Source organism: Aristolochia californica, unplaced genomic scaffold (genome assembly GCF_029961685.1).
Source record: "Aristolochia californica isolate CCGP_79_NKW_82.1479 unplaced genomic scaffold, dmAriCali1.0.hap1 SCAF_10, whole genome shotgun sequence".
NCBI lineage: Eukaryota > Viridiplantae > Streptophyta > Magnoliopsida > Piperales > Aristolochiaceae > Aristolochia > Aristolochia californica.
In genome coordinates, this window is record NW_027181771.1 from 17,059,799 (window position 1) to 17,078,024 (window position 18,226).

Consider the following 18,226-nt stretch of genomic DNA (forward strand, 5'->3'; position numbering starts at 1 on the left):
CAGTTATTACAGTTTTCAAATTTTTTTGCATACATATACTCTCAAATTTTCATTTTGTTGTGATCTTTTATCATTTTTGTTTTCGGGAAAAATGGGAGAGTGAAAACTCAAGTTTGGATCTGAAAAAAAAATTTGAACATCCAAAATGGAAATACACAAATGCTGAGAGAGATAATTCCAAAAAGTATATGTGATTTTTAAATATAGGCAAAAAGAGGGTTGTTTGGCTCCGGTAAAAATCCAAACACACGTTAACTTGAGAATTTATTTTTTTCTACTCGAAATTTTTATATCATTAGGCCACTTGCATCCTCAACATGTTTCTGGCACGCATATCCACCACATTTAAAACATATTAGGATCATTTAGAAGTCTTTTTCCTATAAAATCTATTAGGGGTTGTACAAGTGGAATTTTCCAAACGTGGATCACAAAACTTAGGAGTTCATTTTTAGTGCGTGAAATAATTTTCTTCACTTACATTTATTAGAGTTTTCAAATTTTTTTGCATACATCAACCCCAAAATTTTCATTATGTTGTGATCTTATATCTTTTTTGTTTACGAAAAAAATGGGAGAGAGAAAACTCAAGTTTGGATCTGAAAAAAAAAATTTGAACATCCAAAATGGAAATGGACAAACGCTGAGAGAGATAATTCCAAAAAGTATCTTTGATTTTGAAGGACAGGCAAAAGGTTGGTTGTTTGGCTCCGTTAAATATCCAACCACACGTTAACTTGAGAATTTAATTTTTTCTACTCCATGAAAATTTTGGATCATTAGGCCACTTGCATCTTCAACAAGTTTCTGGCAGACATATCCTCCACATTTAAAACATGTTAGGATAAGTTAGAAGTCTCTTTCCTAAAACATTTATTAGGGATTGTACTTTTGGAATTTCCTAAACATGGATAACAAAACTTTGGAGTTCATTTTTAGTGTGCGAAATAATTTTCTTCACTTTGATTTATTATAGTTTTCTTATTTTTTTGCATACATGAACTCTAAAATTTTCATTTTGTTGTGATCTTATATCTTTTTTTTTTTACGAGAAAAGTGGGAGAGTGAAAACTCAAGTTTGGATCTGAATATAAAATTGGGACATGCAAAATGGAAATGCACATATGCTGAGAGAGATAATTCAAAAAGTATCTGTGATTTTTAAGGATAGGAAAAAAGTGGGTTGTTTGGTTCTGGTAAATATCCAACCACACGTTAACTTGAGACTTTAATTTTTTCTTCTCCTTGAAATTTTTGGATCATTAGGCCACTTGCATCCTCAACATGTTTTTTGCATGCATATCCAAGGATCAGTTAGAAGTCTCTTTCCAATAAAATCTATTAGGGGTTGTACTTGTGGAATTTCCAAAACATGGATAACAAAACTTTGGAGTTCATTTTTTGTGCGTGAAATAATTTTCTTCACGTACATTTATTACAGTTTTCAATTTTTTTTGCAAACATCAACTCTAAAATTTTCATTTTGTTGTGATCTTATATCTTTTTTGTTTAGGAGAAAAATGGGTGAGCGAAAACTCAAGTTTGGATCTGAAAAAAAAAATTGAACACCCAAAATGGAAATGCACAAATGCTGAGAGAGATAATTCCAAAAAGTATCTGTGATTTTTTAAGGATAGGCGACAAGTGGCCTCTTTGGCTCTGGTAAATATCCGACCACACGTTAACTTGAGAATACAATTTTTTCTACACCTTGAAATTTTTGGATCATTAGGCCACTTGTGTCCTCAACATTTTTCTTGCATGCATATCCACAACATTTAAAACATGTTAGGATCAGTTAGAAGTCTCTTTACTATAAAATCTATTAAGGGTTGTACTAGTGGAATTTCCCAAACGTGGATAACAAAACTTTGGAGTTTATCTTTAGTGCGTGAAATTATTTTCTTCACTTACATTTATTAAAGTTTTCAAATTTTTTTGCATACTTCAACTCTAAAATTTTAATTTTGTTGTGATCTTATATCTTTTTTGTTTACGAGAAAAAAGGGTGAGTGAAAACTGATGTTTCGATCTGAAAAAAAATTTGAATATCCAAAATGGAAATGCACAAATTCTGAGAGAGATAATTCCAAAAAGTATCTTTGATTTTCAAGGATAGGCAAAAGGTTGGTTGTTTGGCTCCGTTAAATATCCAACTACACGTTAACTTGAGAATTTAATTTTTTCTACTCCTTGAAAATTTTGGATCATTAGGCCACTTGCATCTTCAAGAAGTTTCTGGCAGACATATCCTCCACATTTAAATCATGTTAGGATAAGTTAGAAGTCTCTTTCCTATAACAACTATTAGGGATTGTACTTTTGGAATTTACCAAACAAAGATAACAAAACTTTGGAGTTCAGTTTTAGTGTGCGAAATAATTTTCTTCACTTTCATTTATTATAGTTTTCTTATTTTTTTGCATACATGAACTCTAAAATTTTCATTTTGTTGTGATCTTTTATCTTTTTTGTTTACGAGAAAAGTGGGAGAGTGAAAACTCAAGTTTGGATCTAAAAAATAAATTTGGACATGCAAAATGGAAATGCACATATGATGAGAGAGATAATTCCAAAAAGTATCTATGATTTTTAAGGATAGGAAAAAAGTGGGTTGTTTGGTTCCGGTAAATATCCAAGAACACGTTAACATGACAATTTAATTTTTTCTTCTCCTTGAAATTTTTGGATCATTAGGCCACTTGCATCCTCAACATGTTTGTTGCATGCATATCCACCACATTTAAAACATGTTAGGATCAGTTAGAAGTCTCTATCCTATAAAATCTATTAGGGGTTGTACATGAGGAATTTCCCAAACATGAATAACAAAACTTTGGAAGTCATTTTTAGTGCGTGAAATAATTTTCTTCACATATATTTATTACAGTTTTCAAATTTTTTTGCAAACTTCTACTCTAAGATTTTCATTTTGTTGTGATCTTATATCTTTTTTGATTACGAGAAAAATGGGTGAGTGAAAACTCAAGTTTGGATCTGAAAAAAAAATTTGAACATCCAAAATGAAAATGCACAAATGCTCAGAGAGATAATTCCAAAAACTATCTGTGATTTTTAAGGATAGGCAACAAGTGGGTTGTTTGGCTCTGGTAAATATCCGACAACACGTTAACTTGAGAATTTAATTTTTTCTACTCCTTGAAATTTTTGGATGATTAGGCCACTTGCGTCCTCAACATGTTTCTTGCATGCATATCCACCACATTTAAAACATGTTAGGATCAGTTAGAAGTCTCTATACTATAAAATCTATTAGGGGTTGTACTAGTGGAAATTCCCAAACGTGGATAACAAAACTTTGGAGTTCATTTTTAGTGCGTGAAATAATTTTCTTCACTTACATTTATTACAGTTTTCAAATTTTTTTGCATACTTCAACTCTAAAATTTTCATTTTGTTGTGATCTTATATCTTTTTTTTTACGAGAAAAAAGGGTGAGCGAAAACAGATGTTTTGATCTCAAAAAAAAATTTGAACATCCAAAATGGAAATGCACAAATGCTGAGAGAGATAATTCCAAAAAGTATCTGTGATTTTTAAGGATAGGAAAAAAGTGGGTTGTTTGGCACCGGTACATATCCAACCACATGCTAACTTGAGAACTTAATTTTTTCTACTCCTTGAAATTTTTGGATCATTAGGCCACTTGCATCATCTATAAGTTTCTGGCCTGCATATCCACCACTTTTAATACATGTTAGGAGCACTTAGCAGTCTCTTTCCTATAAAATGTATTAGGGGTTGTACTTGTGGAATTTCCCAAACATGGATAACAAAACTTTGGAGTTCATTTTTAGTGCACGAAATAATTTTTTTACTTAAATTTATTATAGTTTTCAAATTTTTTTGCATACATAAACTCTAAAATTTTTATTTTCTTGTGATCTTATCTCTTTTTAGTTTTCGAGAAAAATGGGAGAGTGAAAACTCAAGTTTGGATATGAAAAGATATTTAGACTTGCAAAATGGAAATGCACAAATGCTGAAAGAGATAATTCCAAAAAGTATCTGTGTTTTAAGTATAGGAAAAAAGTGGGTTGTTTGGCTCCGATAGATATGCAACCACACGATAATTTGAGAATTTAATTTTTTCTACTTCTTGAAATTTTTGGATCATTAGGCCACTTGCATACTCAACATGTTTCTGGCATGCATATCCATCACATTTAAAACATGTTAGGATAATTTAGAAGTCTCTTTCCTATAAAATCTATTAAAGTTTTACAAGTGAAATTTCCTAAACGTGGATAACAAAACTTTGGAGTTCATTTTAATGTGTGAAATAATTTTCTCCACATATATTTATTATAGTTTTCAAATTTTTTTGCATACATCAACTATAAAATTTTCATTTTGTTGGGATCTTATATCTTTTTTATTTACAAGAAAAATGGGAGAGTGAAAACTCAAGTTGGGATTTCAAAAAAAAAATTGAACAACCAAAATGGAAATGCACAAATGCTGAGAGAGAAAATTCCAAAAAGTATCTATGATTTTTCAGGATAGGGAAAAAGTGGGTTGTTTGGCTCCAGTAAATATCCAACGACACATTAACTTGAAAATTTAATTTTTGCCACTCCTTGAAATTTATGGATCATTAGGCCACTTACATCATCAACATGTTTCTTGCATGCATATCCACCACATTTAAAACATGTTAGGACCAGTTAGAAGTCTCTTTCCTATAAAATCCAATAGGGGTTGTACTAGTGGAATTTCCCAAACTTGGGTAACAAAACTTTGGAGTTCATTTTTAGTGCGTAAAATAATTTTCTTTACTTATATTTATTATAGTTTTCTTATTTTTTTGCATACATCAACTCTAAAATTTTCATTTTGTTGTGATGTTATATCTTTTTTGTTTACGTTAAAAATGAGAGAGTGAAAACTCAAGTTTGGATCTTAAAAACAAATTTCAGTATCCAAAATGAAAATGCACAAATGCTGAGAGTGATAATTCCAAAAAGTATCTGTGATTTTCAAGGATAGGAAAAACGTGGGTTGTTTGGCTCCGGTACATTTCCAACCACACGCTAACTTGAGAACTTTATTTTTTCTACTCATTGAAATTTTAGGATCATTAGGCCACTTGCATCCTCAACATGTTTCTAGCATGCATATCCACCACATTTAAAACATGTTAGGATCAGTTAGAAGTCTCTTTCCTATAAAATCCATTAGGGGTTGTACTAGTGGAATTTCCCAAACAAGGATAGCAAAACTTTGGATTTCATTTTTAGTGCCTGAAATAATTTTCTTCACTTACATTTATTATAGTTTTCATATTTTTTTGCATACATAAACTCTAAATTTTTTATTTTATTGTGATCTTATATCTTTTTTGTTTACGAGATAAATAGTAGAGGGAAAACTCAAGCTTGGATCTGAAAAAAATATGTGGGCATGCAAAATGGAAATGCACAAATGCTGAGAGAGATAATTCCAAAAAGTATCTATGATTTTTCAGGTTAGGAAAAAAGTGGGTTGTTTGGCTCCGGTAAATATCCAACCACACATTAACTTGAGAATTTAATTTTTTCTACTCCTTGAAAATTTTGTATCATTAGGCCACTTGCATCTTCAAGAAGTTTCTGGCAGACATATCCTCCACATTTAAATCATGTTAGGATAAGTTAGAAGTCTCTTTCCTATAACAACTATTAGGGATTGTACTTTTGGAATTTACCAAACAAAGATAACAAAACTTTGGAGTTCATTTTTAGTGTGCGAAATAATTTTCTTCACTTTCATTTATTATAGTTTTCTTATTTTTTTGCATACATGAACTCTAAAATTTTCATTTTGTTGTGATCTTATATCTTTTTTGTTTACGAGAAAAGTGGGAGAGTGAAAACTCAAGTTTGGATCTAAAAACTAAATTTGGACATGCAAAATGGAAATGCACATATGATGAGAGAGATAATTCCAAAAAGTATCTATGATTTTTAAGGATAGGAAAAAAGTGGGTTGTTTGGTTCCGGTAAATATCCAAGAACACGTTAACATGAGAATTTAATTTTTTCTTCTCCTTGAAATTTTTGGATCATTAGGCCACTTGCATCCTCAACATGTTTGTTGCATGCATATCCACCACATTTAAAACATGTTAGGATCAGTTAGAAGTCCCTATCCTATAAAATCTATTAGGGGTTGTACATGAGGAATTTCCCAAACATGAATAACAAAACTTTGGAAGTCATTTTTAGTGCGTGAAATAATTTTCTTCACATATATTTATTACAGTTTTCAAATTTTTTTGCAAACTTCTACTCTAAAATTTTCATTTTGTTGTGATCTTATATCTTTTTTGATTACAAGAAAAATGGGTGAGTGAAAACTCAAGTTTGGATTTGAAAAAAAAATTTGAACATCCAAAATGAAAATGCACAAATGCTCAGAGAGATAATTCCAAAAACTATCTGTGATTTTTATGGATAGGCAACAAGTGGGTTGTTTGGCTCTGGTAAATATCCGACAACACGTTAACTTGAGAATTTAATTTTTTCTACTCGAAATTTTTGGATGATTAGGCCACTTGCGTCCTCAACATGTTTCTTGCATGCATATCCACCACATTTAAAACATGTTAGGATCAGTTAGAAGTCTCTATACTATAAAATCTATTAGGGGTTGTACTAGTGGAAATTCCCAAACGTGGATAACAAAACTTTGGAGTTCATTTTTAGTGCGTGAAATAATTTTCTTCACTTACATTTATTACAGTTTTCAAATTTTTTTGCATACTTCAACTCTAAAATTTTCATTTTGTTGTGATCTTATATCTTTTTTTTTACGAGAAAAAAGGGTGAGCGAAAACAGATGTTTTGATCTCAAAAAAAAATTTGAACATCCAAAATGGAAATGCACAAATGCTGAGAGAGATAATTCCAAAAAGTATCTGTGATTTTTAAGGATAGGAAAAAAGTGGGTTGTTTGGCACCGGTACATATCCAACCACATGCTAACTTGAGAACTTAATTTTTTCTACTCCTTGAAATTTTTGGATCATTAGGCCACTTGCATCCTCTATAAGTTTCTGGCCTGCATATCCACCACTTTTAATACATGTTAGGATCACTTAGCAGTCTCTTTCCTATAAAATGTATTAGGGGTTGTACTTGTGGAATTTCCCAAACATGGATAACAAAACTTTGGAGTTCATTTTTAGTGCACGAAATAATTTTTTCACTTAAATTTATTATAGTTTTCAAATTTTATTTGCATATATCAACTCTAAAATTTTCATTTTGGTGGGAACTTATATCTTTTTTGATTACGAAAAAAATGGGAGAGTGAAAACTCAAGTTTGGATCTGAAAAAAAAAAATTGAACATCCAAAATTGAAATGCACAAATGCTGAGAGAGATAATTCCAAAAAGTATCTGTGATTTTTAAGGATAGGAAAGAACTGGGTTGTTTGGCTCCGGTACATATCCAACTACACGCTAACTTGAGAATTTAATTTTTTCTACTCTTTGAAATTTTTGGATCATTAGGCCACTTGCATCTTCAACATGTTTCTGGCAGGCATATCCACCACATTTAAAACATGTTAGGATCTATTAGAAGTCTCTTTCCTTTAAATCCATTAGGGGTTGTACTAGTGGAATTTCCCAAAAAAGGATAACAAAACTTTGGAGTCCATTTTTAGTGCGCGAAATAATTTTCTTCACTTACATCTATTATAGTTTTCAAATTTTATTGCGTACATAAACTCTAAAATTTTCATTTAGTTGTGATCTTATATCTTTTGTGTTAACAAGAAAAATGGGAGACTGAAAACTCAAGTTTGGCTATGAAAAAAAAATTGAACATGCAAAATGGAAATGTACAAATGCAGAGAAAGATAATTCCTAAAAGTATCTGTGACTTTTAAGGATCGGAAAAAAGTAGGTTGTTTGGTTCTGGTAAATATCCAACCACACGTTAATTTGAGAATTTAATTTTTTTCTACTCCTTGAAATTTTTGTATCATTAGGCCACTTGCATCCTCAACATGTTTCTTGCAGGCATATCCACCACATTTAAAAGATGTTAGGATCAGTTAAAAGTCTCTTTCATATAAAATCTATTAGGGGTTGTACTAATGGAATTTCCGAAACGTGGACAACAAAACTTTGGAGTTCATTTTTAGTGCGTGAAATAATTTTCTTCACTTACATTTATTATAGTTTTCAAATTTTTTCGCATACATCAACTCTAAAATGTTCATTTTGTTGTGATCTTATATCTTTTTTGTTTAGGAGAAAAATGGGAGAGTGAAAACTGAAGTTTGGATCTGAAAAAAAAATTTGAACATCCAAAATGGATATGCACAAATGCTGAGAGAGATAATTCCAAAAAGTATCTATGATTTTAAAGGGTAGGAAAAAAGTGTGTTGTTTGGCTCCGGTAAATATCCAACCACACGTTAACTTGAGAATTTAATTTTTTCTACTCGAAATTTTTGGATCATTAGGCCACTTGCATCCTCAACATGTTTTTGGCATGGGTATCCTCCACATTTACAACATGTTAGGATCAGTTGGAAGTCTATTTCCTATAAAATCTATTAGGGGTTGTACTAGTGGAATTTCCCAAACATGGATAACAAAACTTTGGAGTGCATTTTAAGTGCGTGAAACAATTTCCTTCACTTACATTTATTATAGTTTTAAAATTTTTTTGCATACATAAACTCCAAAATTTTCATTTTTTTGTGATCTTATATGTTTTTTGTTTACGAGAAAAATGGGTGAGCGAAAACAGAAGTTTGGATCTGAAAAAAAAATTTGAACATCCAAAATGGAAATGTACAAATGCTGAGAGAGATAATTCCAAAAAGTATCTATGATTTTTAAGGATAGGAAAAAAGTGGGTTGTTTGGCACCGGTACATATCCAACCACACGCGAACTAGAGAACTTAATTTTTTCAACTCCTGGAAATTTTTGGATCATTAGGACACTTGCATCCTCAATATGTTTTTGGCATGCATATCCACCACATTTAAAACATGTTAGGATAAGTTAGAAGTCTCTTTCTTATAAATTCCATTAGGGGTTGTACTAGTGGAATTTCCCAAAAAAGGATAACGAAACTTTGGAGTTCATTTTTAGTACATGAAATAATTTTTTTCACTTACATCTATTATAGTTTTCAAAATTTATAACATACATAAACTCTAAAATTTTCATTTTGTTGTGATCTTATATCTTTTGTGTTAACGAGAAAAATGGGAGAGTGAAAAATCAAGTTTGGATATGAAAAAAAAAATTGAACATGCAAAATGGAAATGTACAAATGCAGAGAGAGATAATTCCTAAAAGTATCTGTGACTTTTAAGGATAGGAAAAGTGGGTTGTGTGGTTCCGGTAAATATCCAACCACACGTTAATTTTAGAATTTAATTTTTTCTACTCCTTGAAATTTTTGGATCATTAGGCCTGTTGCATCCTCAACATATTTCTTGCATGCATATCCACCACATTTAAAACATGTTAGGATCAGTTAGAAGTCTCTTTCGTATAAAATCTATTAGGGGTTGTACTAATGGAATTTCCCAAACGTGGAGAACAAAACTTTGGAATTCATTTTTAGTGCGTGAAATAATTTTCTTCATTACAATTATTATAGTTTTCAAATTTTTTCGCATACATCAACTCTAAAATTTTCATTTTGTTGTGATCTTATATCTTTTTTGTTTAGGAGAAAAATGGGAGAGTGAAAACTAAAGTTTGGATCTGAAAAAAAAATTTGAACATCCAAAATGGATATGCACAAATCCTGAGAGAGATAATTCCAAAAAGTATCTGTGATTTTAAAGGGTAGGAAAAAAGTGTGTTGTTTGGCTCCGGTAAATATCCAACCACACGTTAACTTGAGAATTTAATTTTTTCTACTCCTTGAAATTTTTGGATCATTAGGCCACTTGCATCCTCAACATGTTTTTGGCATGCATATCCTCCACATTTACAACATGTTAGGATAGTTGGAAGTCTATTTCTTATAAAATCTATTAGGGGTTGTACTAGTGGAATTTCCCAAACATGGATAACAAAACTTTGGAGTGCATTTTTAGTGCGTGAAACAATTTCCTTCACTTACATTTATTATAGTTTTAAAATTTTTTTGCATACATAAACTCTAAAATTTTCGTTTCTTTGTGATCTTTTATCTTTTTTGTTTACGAGAAAAATGGGAGAGTGAAAACTCAAGTTTGGATCTGAAAAAAAAATTAGATCATCCAAAATGAAATGCACAAATGCTAAGAGAGATAATTCAAAAAAGTATCCGTGATTTTTAAGGATAGGAAAAAAGTGGGTTGTTTGGCTCTAGTACATATCCAACCACACGCTAACTTGAGAACTTAATTTTTTCTACTCCTTGAAGTTTTTGGATCAATAGGCCACTTGCATCCTCAACATGTTTCTCGCATGCATATCCACCACATTTAAAACATGTTAGGATCAGTTAGAAGTCTCTTTCTTATAAAATCTATTAGGGGTTGTTGATAGATGCCATATTCTCACATGAGAACTAGGTTAATTATATTAGAATAACCTTTATAATTGTGTTATAGGTGGTTATTTATCGATTTTCAAATGAAATGAGCATTTATTGAATTTGGCATTAATCACAGTCGATATTGCATATTTTTCTCTCTTGAATTATATTTTATTGTTTTTAAGGTTTATTTCTTCCTGAAATGCTTTTTATAGATTTAATTATGGAATTTTAGGAGAATTTTGGTGGAGAAGGAGATATTTACCAAAATGCCCTTAGTGAAATGGAGGTGATTTTTAGGTCAAATCGTTTTAAAATAAATAAGATGGTATTGAAGGAAACGAGAGAGTGTCGGACGGGGGGGAGGAACGAGCGTGAAGAGAAAACAGAGCATCGACCAAAACAGATCACGACCGTCGACCGAAACAGAGGAAGACCCGAGAGGAGTTTCCCTCCGTCAGTCGCTGCATCACCGTCGTTCGCCCCACCACCGTAGTCAACCGCCATCCACCGCCGTCCAGCAACCAAGAACAAACCCGAGGAGAGCTCGAGAGAGTCTCCATCGAGGTGAGTTCGACAATCGTCGCTCGCCAGACCGAGAAGTGATCCGAGAAGGCTGCTCCGGTGCCACTTCCGCTTTCCGACCATCCTCCGGCGTCAGTTAAGTATTTCCGACCATTCCCGGAGCGACTCCGACCAAGACTCGAGAGAGCCGGTTAGAGAACTTCATCTCTGTTTCGTTCTTCGCCGGATGTTATCTCCGTCTGTCGGCTTCCAACCTTCGTCGCCGGCGTCGTCTCTACCTCCGGCCACTCATTCTTGCCAACCCGAAGCCATTGATTTCGGGAAATTGCAGCACACGTGAGAACGAGTTGCTGCCCGAGCGAGAGGAAGGAGATGGGGAGTAATTCGTCATTTTTTAATTTCATTTTTTATATAGTTTGAACTTAGGTTTTGAATGTTTATTGAATCTGATTTGATAATTAATGTTTATTGAATATTTGTTTTCCGGATATTTGATTAAATTAGCTAATTAGGCTAGGATTATAATTGAGGTTGGATTTTGGTATTTTAATCCGATTTCTGTCTTTCACTCTATGCACCCGAGAGGGGCTAGACGCAAGGATTGAGAAATCGGATCCGTGGTTACGTGGCGCTCGAGAGAGTCACGAATCACCGTAAAATCCAGAGTTGACGTTTCCTATTGTGCAAATAGTTAACCAGATGCTTGCTTGATAATTTAGGATATAATTAGTATTTAGTTCATATTAATTCATCATTTTGGTTAGGCTAGTTGACTGAAGAATACACAAAATTCGGTCCTCCCTGTGGATATGACCCTTGCTTCCCGCTAAATTACATGAATGATTCGTACGCTTGCGAGGTATTAAAGCCGATGTAATTAAATTTTACATCAAGTTTTTGACGCCGTTGCCGGGGAGGCACGTATTAAGTGTATTTCTTTGTTCTCCATAGTCTTAGGTTAGATTTATTTTTATTTTATTTTATTTTATTTTATTTTTATTATTTTAATTTTAATTTTAATTTTTTAATATTTTTATTCATAATTTTAGCTTGGTGATTTTGTATGGAATTATTTTTATTTCTTCTAGTTAGTTCATATTTTTAGTAGTGAGTTTGTTAGCTTAATTTGATAGTTCATTTTGTTTCTTTTTGTGTTTTTATGCACGGGCGCCGCTCCCTAGGTGGACCATTATCTCCCTTTGTTGAAAAGGTAGAACATATTTGTAGGAAAACACCCGAAGTCAAGTTAGGAGCTACCATGGCCAATCAGGGTGAACCATTATAGTTACCTGCAGCAGGTGACAGTAGAGCCCTGAGGGATTATTCTATCCCATCCTACTTCACCTCACCTTCTTGCATTGTATTGCCACCCACTACTGCCGCCAGTTATGAGTTGAAACCGGGTGTGATCCAACTCCTCCCTACATTCTATGGGTTGGAGAAGGAGGACCCATATTACCACATCAAGGAATTCTTAGATATTTGTGCAACTTTCAAATTCCAGAATTTCTCAGATGACTCTATCCGGTTAAGACTTTTTCCATTTTCACTTAAGGATAAGGCCAAGTCTTGGCTTAATTCCTTGGAGGTGGGCAGCATTACTTCATGGGACACATTAGTCACAAAATTTTTTTCCAAGTACTTTCCCATTCAGAGAACTACAGCCCTCAGGAGAGAAATCTCCAACTTTATGCAGCAGGAGGGTGAACACTTTTATGAGGCTTGGGAGAAATGGAAGGATTTGATCCGTAGGTGTCCGCATCATGGGTTTGAGAAATGGCATTTAGTGCAATACTTTTATCAAGGTCTTACACCCCAGGTTAGATCCATGGTAGATGCAACGAGTGGTGGGAGTTTGATGGGTAAGAGTGCTAGTGAGGCATGGGAGTTCTTTGAAACGTTGAGTGATCAATCTCAGCAATGGGGTTCGTCATTTATTGTTGATAGGAGATCCCACGAAGCCAAAAGAGGCTCTACGAGGTTAGTGAAACACCTATGCTCATGGCCAAGATTGAGGGGTTTACTAGAAAAATTGATGCCCTTATGGTGTCCAAGAGTTCACCTGCTCCTAACCCATCTACTGTCTGTGCCATATGCTCTGGTTCATCTCATCCCACACAAATGTGTCCATCTAGTTCATCCTACCCAGAGCTCATTGAGGACTTGAATGCAGTCTAGAATTTTCATAGACCAAACCAGAACGATCCTTTTTCATAAACATATAATCCGGGTTGGGCTAGGCACCCAAATTTCTCATGGTCCAAGGGCCCACAGGTTGGGGGTCCTCCAGGGTTTACTCAACCCCAAGCTTTGCGCCCACACTTCACTCAACAACCATTGATTCCACAAAAACCTTCACTTGAGGATACACTTCAATTATTCATGCAGAATACACAGTCCTCAATTGCTAAACTTGAAATGCAAGTGAGTCAGTTGGCGAGCCACATGAGTGAACAAGCACAAAATAGACTCCCGATTCAAGCCATTCCTACCCCAAAAGCACACATGAGAGTGGGTTGAGTTCCAAACCCCACCATGAGCAAGCCAAAGCCATAACCACCCTTAGGAGTGGTCATGAGTTGAACAATGGGGTAGGGACCACTAAGTCTAAGGAGTCAAAGGATGACAATGGGGACACATCATTGGGTGAAGAACCTCCAAGTTCTCCACCAACAGCCAAGCAGATCCCTAACCAAGTCCCACTAGCTCCTTATCCACAGAGGTTATTGGGTCCACCTAGGAAAGGAGATAGCATGCATGAAATGTTGGAACTGTTTAGTAAGGTTCACATTAACATTCCACTTCTTGATGCTATCAGGCAAGTCCCTGCCTATGCCCAATTTTTGAAAGACCTTTGTACACAAAAGAGAAAGCAACATGTTAACAAAAAGGTCTTTCTTACTGAGAATGTAAGCTCAATTCTGAAGCACAACACTCCTCCTAAAGTTAAAGATCCTGGATGTCCCACAATTTCATCTGTCATTGGTGAACTTACCATTCAGAGAGCTCTTCTTGACTTAGGGGCAAGTGTGAATTTGCTTCCTTTCTTTGTGTACCAGCAATTAGGTTTGGGGGAATTGAAGCCTACTCCCATCACACTTCAACTAGCTGACCGTTCTGTCAAGATACCATGAGGAATAGTTGAAGATGTTTTGATAAAATTGGACAAATTTTTGTTCCCGGTTGATTTCATTGTTCTTGATACAGAACCAGTAGTCAATGTGACCAACCAAATTCCTGTCATCCTAGGACGTCCCTTCTTAGCCACATCTAATGCTATCATTCATTGTAAAAGTGGTGAGTTGGAGTTTTCTTTTGGAAATTTTAAGGTCTCATTGAATGTATTTAATGTCGGGCACCACCCACTTGAGTCTGATGATCTGAGTCCTGCATTTAAGATAGAAACTGTTATGCTTGATGACGAATCCACTCTTGAATCTTTTGAGTCTTGCATAACATCTTTAGACATGGACTATTTTGATGAGGAAACATATTTCCGAGAGGTTAATTCTTTACTCAATTCTGTACCTCTGTTGGAGGAAGCTTATGAGGTTATCACAACTGATCATCCACAGGATCTTCCTCTTGACTTACAAACCTCTTGAAACTTCCAAGCTAGATCTTAAGCCACTTCCTCCCACGTTGAAGTATACGTTCTTGGGGCCCATGAACTCATTACCAGTCATTATTGCCTCTGATTTGAGTACTGAGCAGGAGGAACAATTGACTGAAGTTTTACAAGCACACAGAGAGGCATTGGGGTGGACTCTTGATGCCTTAAAAGGGATTAGCCCCTCCATATGCATGCATCGTATTCATTTGGAGGAGGGGACTAAAGCCTCACGTGAGATGCAACATAGGTTAAATCCCCATATGCTGGAGGTTGTGAGAGAAGAAGTCATCAGGTTGCTTGTGACAAGAATCATTTACCCTATTTTCGATAGCACCTGGGTGAGTCCAATTCAAGTTGTCCCTAAGAAAGGGGGGATAACGATAATGAAAAATGAGAGTGGTGAATTGATTCCCACAAGAACTACCACCAAGTGGCGTGTCTGCATCGACTATAGAAAACTTAATTCCGCCACTAGGAAGGATCACTTCCCACTACCTTTCATTGATCAGGTACTAGAGTGATTGGCCGGCCACAATTTTTATTGCTTCTTAGATGGATACTCCGGCTACAATCAAATTCCCATTGCTCCAGAAGACCAGGAAAAGACCACATTCACGTGTCCGTTTGGCACCTATGCTTACAGACGCATGCCTTTTGGTTTATGCAATGCACCTGCCACTTTCCAACGATGCATGATGAGTATTTTTTCTGACATGATTGGTGAATTTTTAGAGGTCTTTATGGATGACTTTTCTGTGTTTGGCTCTAGTTTTGATACATGTCTGCACAATCTTTCACTCGTATTGTCCCGTTGCATGAAGTCCAATTTAGTCTTGAATTGGGAGAAATGCCACTTCATGGTGAAAGAAGGAATTGTTTTAGGACATGTAGTGTCTCAACAGGGTGTAGAAGTGGACAAAGCCAAGGTTGACCTAATTGCCAATCTGCCACCACCTACTTCTGTGAAGGGGGTGCGTTCTTTCCTTGGCTGGCCATGCTGGGTTCTATAGGCTTTTCATTAAAGACTTTAGCAAAATTTCTCGTCCTTTGACGAATTTACTTACTCAAGTTGTTGTTTTTGCTTTTGATGATGCCTGTATTCATGCTTTTGAGACACTGAAGAAATGTTTATCCACTGCACCCATTGTCCAACCCCCTATTTGGTCTTTGCCTTTTGAGTTGATGTGTGATGCCTCTGACTATGCATTGGGGGCTGTTTTGGGGCAAAAGACGGATAAAATGCCCTGTGTCATTCAGTATGCTAGCCGCACTCTTCATGATGCTCAATTGAATTACACTACTACTGAGAAGGAGTTGCTAGTTGTTGTGTTTTCCTTGAACAAATTCAGATCATATCTGTTAGGGTCAAAGGTTATAGTGTTCACTAATCATTCCGCTTTGAAGTACTTATTATCCATCAAGGACACTAAACCTCGCTTGATTAGATGGATCTTGCAATTGCAAGAATGTGACCTTGAGATTCGAGATAAGAAGGGTTGTGAGAATGTTGTTGCTGATCATCTATCTAGGATCTGTGTAGTACCTCAGGAAGGATTCCTTCCTTTAAATGATTCCTTCCCTGATGAACAACTTCTCCAAGTATCCCAGTTGCCTTGGTTTGCTGACATAGTCAACTATCTTGTAACTCATAAGATTCCTGATTATTGGAGTAAACAAGATCGATTGAAATTCTTTTCCCAAGTCAAACATTTTTTTTGGGATGACCCTTATTTGTTCAAGGTGTGTTCTGACCAAATCATTAGGCGTGTTGTACATGAGCAAGATTTTGCCAACATTCTTGAATTTTGTCATTCCCACGCATGTGGTGGACATTTTGGTGCTAGAAAGACCACGGCTAAAGTCTTGCAATGTGGTTTCTATTGGCCGTCATTATTTAGAGATGCCCATGAGTTTTGTCAGGTTTGTGATAAATGCTAATGAACTGGTTGTTTGTCTAGGAAGAACATGATGCCTCTTAACCCCATTCTTATTGTTGAATTGTTTGATGTGTGGGGTATTGACTTCATGGGTCCTTTTCCTGTCTTGTTCGGCTATCAATACATCCTTGTTGTTGTTGAATATGTCTCTAAATGGATTGAAGCTATTGCATGTAAGACAAATGATCACAAAGTGGTGGTAAAGTTTTTAAAAGAAAATATATTTAATCGGTTTGGTACCCCGAGAGCGATAATCAGTGATGGGGGATCTCATTTTTGTAACAGAGCATTTGAGACCTTATTGAAGAAATATTCCATCACTCATTGCGTGTCCACTCCGTACCACCCGCAAACTTTTGGTCAAGTGGAAATCTCTAATAGGGAGATCAAATGGATTTTGGAGAAGTCAGTTCGCTTTGATAGGAAAGATTGGTCCACTCGATTGGACGATGCTTTATGGGCCTATCGAACCGCTTATAGGACTCCTATTGGGATGTCTCCATTTCACCTAGTGTTCGGCAAAGCATGTCATCTACCTATTGAGCTTGAGCATAGAGCTTATTGGGCCATTAAGGCTTTGAATTTTGATTTAACTCAAGCGGGTGAGGAGAGAAAATTGCAATTGAATGAGTTCGAGGAGATACGTCAGGATGCTTATGAGAATGCCAAACTGTATAAGGAGCGAACAAAGCTTTTACATGATAAATCTATTTTTCGCAAGTCTTTTACTGTTGGGCAGAATGTTTTACTTTGTAACTCACGATTGCATTTGTTTCCAGGGAAGCTAAGATCCAGGTGGTCTGGTCCATTTGAAGTTACACAGGTGTTTCCTCATGGCGCTATTGAGATCCGCAATCACAGAGACGGGTCGGTCTTCAAAGTTAACGGTCAGAGGCTCAAACCGTATCTTGAGAATGTCCCCACACCGGAGGAGGTGATGGTGATTTTCTTGGAGGAACCTGTCTTAGCATCTTGAATGCGTTAGAGTCTTACTTACGACTATAAACTTAGCACATTGTGGGCAATCCCCATGTTTCTATCCCTTTGTACATTACAGTTTTATTTTTTATTTTATTTTTTTTACTTTTTATTTTATTTTATTAATATTTATTTATTTATTATTTATTATTTTATTCATACTCTCTTGCCGGCTGAGAGCATAAATGGTTCCGGTAGTCGATTACCAGACTTTTGGTCCCTAGTTTGAGAGGTCTGTACTCAAACAACCATTCTGGGATTGACTAGTTCGATCTTGAAGTATTGAATGAAAACCTTATGGTGAGAAACTTAAGGACTTGTGTTCAGCGCGTGATTCCTGCTGCCTTCAGTGGCCAATCACACGGAGATTTCTTGAAAATGTGATGTGGGATAGCGGTTTCATCTACGGATGATTTCCTACGGGTATGGCTGATACGAGTAAACCTTCTTTGAGGGAGACTATGTATCATTCCTGGGGGGTCTTTATTGTTGATGACCAAACACCTATGGTCCCACCTATGGATTTAGGAGCCCTAAGGGAGCTTAACCCTCACCCTGCTGGAGTATAACTAGCTAAGATGTTATTCCTTTTTGTAGTCGTTATAGTGTTTTACCTTTTCCCCATTGAGGACAATGTCAGGTTTAGGTTTGGGGGGGGGGGGGGGGGG

General features: G+C 35.4%; 1 protein-coding gene and 1 non-coding gene across 2 annotated transcripts in view; one reads left to right on the plus strand and one right to left on the minus strand.

The window, feature by feature from the left end:
- Window positions 1-17,454, plus strand: part of LOC137942878 (uncharacterized) — a gene marked incomplete at its 3' end in the record, with an annotated part of 60,507 nt that extends 43,053 nt beyond the window's left edge. The window contains 5 exon segments of the mRNA XM_068788601.1: window positions 10,912-11,072; window positions 12,316-12,433; window positions 13,683-14,110; window positions 16,300-16,408; window positions 16,544-17,454. Of these exon segments, the coding sequence (XP_068644702.1) occupies window positions 10,912-11,072; window positions 12,316-12,433; window positions 13,683-14,110; window positions 16,300-16,408; window positions 16,544-17,454 (1,727 nt within the window).
- Window positions 12,694-12,800, minus strand: LOC137943287 (small nucleolar RNA R71). The gene has a single exon (XR_011110625.1). It is a non-coding gene; the product is annotated as a small nucleolar RNA R71 (small nucleolar RNA).
- Window positions 17,455-18,226: the final 772 nt, after the last annotated feature.